A 7,821-nucleotide genomic window follows, 5' to 3' on the forward strand; every position below is an offset into this window, starting at 1 on the left:
ACAGTTTGGCTACATATTTAAAAAAACATTTTAGGTTCCACCTTTCTCAAAGTCTGACATGTAAAATTGTTTAAAAATTTATTATGTAATAAGACCTTTAAATAATCCAATAGATTTACATTTAAATAAACCAGAATATATATCTTAAAATAAGGAAACATATATACATTTAAATAAAACTAATTAAATTATACTTTGGTATATATATTTTATAGTGAAATGTCAGATATATTATATTATATTATATTATATTATATTATATTAAAATAATATAATATAATTAATTATATTGACGTGTGACTTTTAGATTAACTAAAACCTATCTGATCAAGATAAATATATTTTTTAAAAAGTCTTATATATCATGTTTATGCTGTTTTCCACATATAGTGACAAACATATTATTTAGTCACCATTATCAATTTTTTGCTTAATCTATCACAAAACCAGATCATGATATAGTTTTAACATGGCCTATTAATAATCGATTTTTGTGATAGTTAATTGTTGTGAGAACCGGACGGTACACCGGTTTGACAATTGACTGGACTTGAAAATGATTCTGGTTAGTAGTCTTAACCGAATGAGAGTTGGACCGCTTTGATCGGGAATATTGCAGTCCGACCATGTTAAACCCGGTTAAACCAAAATAACCCACAAATAATATTAAGAAATGTTATTTCAATATAATTATACATAATTATTAGTTGTATACAATTTTACATTTATATATAATTATATATTAAATCAACCAATTCAACCAGTCTGTTTAACTGTTTAAATCAATTAAACCTAATATGGGATCTCCTTTGGTTTGACATTCGGCTCAGATTTCACAATATTGGATAATCATTTTTTTATCGTGTGAAATTCTTCATATAGTAAAGAAAAGCTGATTTTTAATTGTTAAATATATCTAACCTTTAATGATATATTAATTCTTTGAAACATAAATTTCTTCTATTCTGAAATTAATATATAAATAATAAATAACTGTTATAAATTCTTAACAATATAACTACAACTATCGAGTGTTGGTTCAAGTAGTACATGTTTGATTTCTGTTAAGCAAGGTCTCAGCTTTGAGTCTTGTGGATTAAAAAAATATCCACTGAAAAATTTTTCCCACATATCTATGGATATTTCTGACTCATACAAGAATTGCCTCCGGTACATAGGTGGGAAACCAAAAAAATTCTTAACAATATATAAATAAGTCAGACATGTTGACCATATAGACATTATTAAAAGCTTGATAGCTGTACTATAGACTTTCATAAATTAAAATAAATTAAACCTATATAAACGCAAAAAGTTAGGTGATAGGCTTGTGATCATCTAGTTATTATTTTGGTTGAATGCTAGATAGTTTGTATTTAAAATTATCATATCACTATGCTTATAATTTTTTATTTGGTGTGAGTGTTTGCTATGTTTAGATAGGTCAATAATCTAGCTAAAAATCTGAATTATACATAATTTTATTTAGTAAACACTGAGTTGTAAATACATGTACTTGCCTCTCCATTAAAGGAGAAGATCCTGTTACCTCTCCATTAATGGAGATGATCCTTATTAGTAAACAATATGAAGATAAAATAGATGGTTGGAAACAATTAACTTTTTGAGAGATTACACATCCTAATAATATCAAGAAACTTAATTATCTGGTGTTTACTTAAGTTACTTGGTAAACTTGCCACTATAAGTTTTTTGTCATGTAAGAACGAAATGAAGTTATCTCTTTGATTTTTATACTATTTTTTTTTTGAATCTTAATAAAGATGAAAGTTATAAGTGCGTGTACTCTGATTTCACACCCGTGGTAAATGTTGTAGCGGAGAAGTTGGAAAAGGTTGACTTTTTGCAATATGATAAAGCAGAGGTGACATACAAATTGAGGTATGAATACATGGTTCGTAATAGATATGAACTCTCCAGGTCTATTTGTTCACTACTTTTTACATTAATATAAATATTTCTTTTATATGGAATCCGATATTCGCCAAGCCCGATATGCCCAAGTTAAATGAAATAACCATGTAACTATGAATTTAGTGTTAAATACAACTTTGAAATGCAGAAGATGCCTTGCAATCATGGTTCAAGAACACTGTGATTTTGAGCCAATTCTGGTTCTGGGATGGGCTCATTCGGTATTCGCTTAGCTTGTTTATACTCACCATAAAAGTAGGATACAAAACCCCATGCAGCAAGTACTAGAGAAACCCCTTTCTCTGCTTTAAATTTCTCTTTGTAAAATATGATTGCCAAAACTTCTGTTATAGGCACAGACACAGCAACCATAATGCCACTCAACAAAGATGAGGCACAATAGATGACTCCTAAAGATCCCAAGAAGCCAAGTTGCCATATTATTGCACTTACTACCAACACAACATAATAAGTAGTTTCTCCAAGTCCATAATTTCTGGCTTCTCTTGAAATAACCTACAGTTTCATACCCAATATTTACATTAATTATTTTGAATGTGTTTCAATAATTGGAAAAAATATATAATATAATTAATGATTTTCTTAACTTCAAACCAAGGGCTAGTGAGGATAAAGAACAAAAATGAGATAATTTTTATCATGAAAGTTATGTATAAGTCTTAGTGGTGACATGAATACATCATTTCCAATAAAAATATCTATTTTGGTTCTTTAAATTAGATGAATAAAGATCTTTTGTTTTAATTTGGTGTTCTTAACTCTATCACCTAATAGTATAATGTCACATATGCTATTAAAAAATATTCATTTTTATGTGTAGTTTCATTCCTCTTGCATAGAAAATTAGGTGAACACCATACTATTAGGCGTGAAAGGGTATCTTCATCCAAACTAAAGTTAGGAAAATCCCATAATCTATAGGTAAGAAATATTGAAGACAGAAAAAACGAACAACCTTAAAATCCTGGCTTACGGTCATCCCAATAACGGAGAATATAGTAGCAGCCAAGCTCATAACAAACTGAATCTCCAACACAACCGCAAAAGTGATATCCTGATTGGTTTTCTTGTACACCAACTCCACCAAAGGCAAAACAAACCCATACAACATTGCAGCCAATAATGTCATGATAAAACCCAACAAATATTGCTTATTAGACTCACCTGCAGGGCGATCTCCACTCGAATTCAAAGCCAAAACTCCAGATGCAAGGGTAAGCAAAAACACTGCATTAATTGAGAAAGCCGTGAACTTTTGCTTCACCATGAAGAAAGCAAAGATCGCGGTGAAGGCAAGTTGGGAGGCAACGATAAGAGCAGACGTCGAGACAGGAAGACGAGCCACACCATAGGAATAGAGATAATCATCAACACCAAGGAGGAGACCTACAAAGGAAGATGCAAGAAACAAAGGTAGCTTCATGTTAACCATCTTTGGTTTTTCTGCGTTGGTGGTGGTGGTGGAATAAAAATCGCGACGGCGAATGATGTATGCTATAGTGAGGGGAAGCAAGATGATGGGGAAGCCGGCGGTTTGGAGGGTGCTGGAGAGCCAAACACGGCTGCCGCCGTGGATGAAGTAGAGGCGGAGGATGAGTGGACCACCGCAAACACCTATGGCTAGGATTATGATGTTTACTATTAAAAGGATTCTCTTCATGGATCTTTCTTTTTCTGCATCTATACCTTCTGCCATAGCTTCCACTTGCTCAACTTACTATAAGTTTCTTCCTTCTTAGTGTGTTTGTGTGTATTCAAACAACAATAGTAGAATCAAACCTGATTTATGAGAGTTATATAGACACAACTATTTTCTCTTACTGTCTTGTTATCATCATTATTATTATTATTATTATTATTATTATTATTATTATTATTATTATTATTATTATTATTATTATTATTATTATTATTATTATTATTATTATTATTATTATTATTATTATTATTAATGAAACACAAGTTGGGTTTTGATGAAAGATTAGAGAAAAATGTATGGAGTAATTGTTTAGATTTTTATACACGTATATCAACTATTATTTATTTTAAATTATTTTTTACTCTAAAAAAATAATATAAATGAGTGATCATGTATATATAGTTTTATACTAATAATATATACACATTACAATCTATTTCTTTCAAATACAATTCGAGTCTTGCTTAAATGAAAAAGAAACATAACACATGGATGAATCGCTTGTCTATGTGGTAGTTATATAAAATCAAAGATAATTATTTAAACATAGCAAGAGTAATAACACTTTCAATTATCTATGTGTGTTCATTAATTTAGTTAATAAAAAGCTCTAAATTAAGATATTTTACATTTATATTTGAAGTATATAATTAAAACTAAATAGTTATGAAAAATTTATAATTTATTTAGAAAAGTGCTAGAAACAAATAGTGAATAATTTATGAAACTTGCACCTATTTGCTAAAATTTAAAACATTGCCCACATGATAATTTAATGAAGTTATGGGTGTTCTTTGTTTATAAAAAAAATCATTTTCAGATATTGGTTAGGACTAAACTTACTTCTTAACATGAAAATAAATCATGTTGAAAGTCGGTTTTTTTTGTTTCTCATAGGTATCCTCGCACTGAAGGCAATCATGTTTGAGTCGGGAACATCCATAGGTACGTGAGGCTAACTCTCCCAGCGGTCACTTTTTCCATCCACAAGACTCGAACCGGGATTCTTGCTTAAGGGCAATCAAACATGTACCATTTAAACCAACGCCAGTTGGTTGTTGAAAGTGGGTTTGATCCAAATTAACTTTTTTTATGGACAAATATTAGTCTATTTGTATTTGTTGTGAGTGTAACTTAAACTTTCAATCTCTTTTACTTCATTCTTCAAATCTTTCACCCTAACCATTGAACTACCTTACGATTCTTTTTCTTTAATTTGTTGTTGGTGAGATTAGAATACACAACATTTTTCACTCTATCCTTTAAACATTTCATCAGAACCATCACATCAACTTATGATAATTCTAACAAATCTCCAAGTGATGAACCAGTTATCAATGCTAATATATTTATTGTCTAAAAAAAGTATGTCATTACATATAATACTTATCATGATTGGTTTAAAAAAAGTATTTAAATTAAAATTATAATCAAATATCTTTTTAATTAATTATAAAATTGACGCATAGAATAACATACTCAATATTCTCATTACCAACTCTGTTAAAAACAATAAAAAATCTGGCTGTGATACTTTGAGAGGATGAGGAACCATGACGAACATGCTTTTAACACATTCATTGCTAATAGGTGATAATTTAATTTTTTTTATAAACTAACCAATTATTGGTGGTTAAAGAAATTAATAATGAGTGTCAATTGCATAAACTAATTATATCTTATAAGAATCAATTTAACATAGTTGTAATATTTAATAGGTGGTTGCTTGGCCAGAATATTATTTTAATATTAACCAATTCGTTGTCTTCGCTTCCATTTCATCTGTCCTTTGTGAACAATACTCCTAAAGGTTTAAGATGTGTCAATTTCTTTGACTATACGCCCTATGATAATTGAAGAAATGCACTTGCTAACTACCCGACCAAGTTTTATAATTTAGATGTTTCACCAATTACTCTATAGTTGATTACTCAATTAGTTATTTTAAAAAAGATTAATCCATTATTATTTATCTAACTACCCAAAAATATGGATAATTATTTATCCTATATAGTTAATTATTATATATATTTCCACACTAATAAGGAATGACATTAGTACATTGATAATTGTGTTAAGAAAAGTCTGATTCCGTACAGTTTGTTTTATAAGGATTATAAGATATTTAATAGTTTTTTTTACCAAAAAATAAGCTTATAGTCTCTTTGAGCACGAAGAATTTTAACAAAAGTCTCGAAACTGTAATCTTTTAGTTTAATAAACCTCTTAAAAGTGACTTATATCTTATAATTACTGGCTTATAAATTCTTTATTTAGCCATTATATCAATTAGTTTTACCAAACACGTCACATTATCAATATTGAGCCACTTTTTCCAACCTCGATGTAACGTTTTAGACTTCAGCTAGTGTTCAATTTTTAGTCAACTAGTTTTTCAGAACACACATGTAGACTTTTCTTAATAAATAAGTGATTAATCACCCAATATTTGCAAACACCTTGGCATTCATTTGTTTTTTGTTTTTAATAGTAACCTTCAAATATATAATGGTGACTAAGCTAACTCTATCAAGAATATGGTTACCAAATAAATTCTTAAAAATATATAATGGTCAGTAAATAATGCAAATAAAAATCCTTGAAAGATTCACATTGTCACTAAACTAGTCCATTGAAAAATCAATTAGGAGGACCAAAGTAATTTTTTTTTTTTAAAACAACAAATACATACATGACTAGTTTATATATCAGTTTTGCTAACCACTATTCTCAAAGCAATGTTTAAGGAACCCGAAAGGTTAAAGTCTTTATTAAGAAACCTAAAATATTTTGACTTTTAACATTAGAATATATATAAACTTTTCAACGAAATTGTTGAAGATAAGTAGTTTGAATTATGATATATATAGTTCTTTAAGTTGCTCAAGTGTCACAATATGTAATTTAATCAAACTATTGGTAGAATTCAATTATAACTCCATTATTTGCCATTAATATTACTCCAGTAATTATTTCTCTTCCAATAAAAGAAATTGTTAATAATATGGCGATAATTGGATAGGTAAATTAATGGATATATAAATAGAAATAATTTTTTTCCCAAAGAGACGGTTAACACAAAGATATGTCAGGGATGTGATTATTAACCAGCCAAATGCTTCGTGTCAACCAGCCAAATGCTTAATTTAACACCCCATTTTTGCAACTTAAAAATTAGGACTTCATTATAAAAGTATACTCAAAATTTTATAGAAAATTAAATGCACATGTCAAAAAATCAGAGGGTATTTAAAATTTATTTTCATTAACATGTTCAAGATGCAAAAATATTCAATATTATCATCACAAAAAATGAGGCATCACATTCAACCTCAAAACCATGATTTATATAATTATCTATTTTTAAGTATATAGCATTAAAAAATATTAATTTAATTTGAACATAATGATTATAAAAGTCATCATGTATGCAAAAATAAGCGCTCTTAAATATCTTTCATAAAATATAATTCCTACAAAAATAGTTCACAAGACCAAGATATTTCTAAATCAGAGCCAATAATCCCAATATAAACAAGATACTTAACTAGACATCAGCTAAGTTGTTCTTATCTATATTTTCAACAATGGATATCCATAGAGAAACTGCAACAAAATTGTTCATACATATAGTATAGACAAAAGAAAAGACAAAGAAAAGAGAGTATGAATCAACTACGGCGACTGCAGTGTGGAAGTACATAGAGAAATAACATTAAAGTGAGACACCCTATAACAACACTATAATCAAACAATGTCAGACATATGCAAATGATGCATGAAGTTAGTATCTTATACAAGATGATATTGACATCCCCAATTAATATATATTTTATGCAATTCAACCAACCAATCACCACAAAAAAATACATTACTCGAAGGCCAAGATCCTAGTGGGAAAGCAAGCGGGAGTACATATATCCTTAACAACGACAAGTAACAATATCAATTGTTTTCCAGTACCTCTATATGAGGTGCTAACGAGGTAAGCTCAGTCCGTTTCAGGATTCCTCTCTACTGATCACAAAATGTGCAAGGGGGTGTCAGAGATCGTTTAGTTTGCATTAAGACTATCTTGGTCATACGACTTATAAGATCGGACCCTCACTGGACTGTCCCACCTAAGCAATCATTCAAGGTTTCTTGACGAATCACCATCATTGCAA

At 29.3% G+C, this 7,821-nt stretch overlaps 1 protein-coding gene across 1 annotated transcript; it reads right to left on the reverse strand.

The window, feature by feature from the left end:
• Window positions 2,023-3,723, reverse strand: LOC109361228 (purine permease 1-like). Its single transcript, XM_019606611.1, has 2 exons — window positions 2,912-3,723; window positions 2,023-2,451 (listed from the first exon to the last, which is right to left on the reverse strand). The coding sequence occupies exons 1-2, from the start codon at window positions 3,650-3,652 to the stop codon at window positions 2,098-2,100; spliced, it is 1,095 nt and encodes a 364-aa protein (XP_019462156.1). The 5' UTR covers window positions 3,653-3,723; the 3' UTR covers window positions 2,023-2,097.

The sequence above is a fragment of the Lupinus angustifolius genome, chromosome LG11, assembly GCF_001865875.1.
Source record: "Lupinus angustifolius cultivar Tanjil chromosome LG11, LupAngTanjil_v1.0, whole genome shotgun sequence".
NCBI lineage: Eukaryota > Viridiplantae > Streptophyta > Magnoliopsida > Fabales > Fabaceae > Lupinus > Lupinus angustifolius.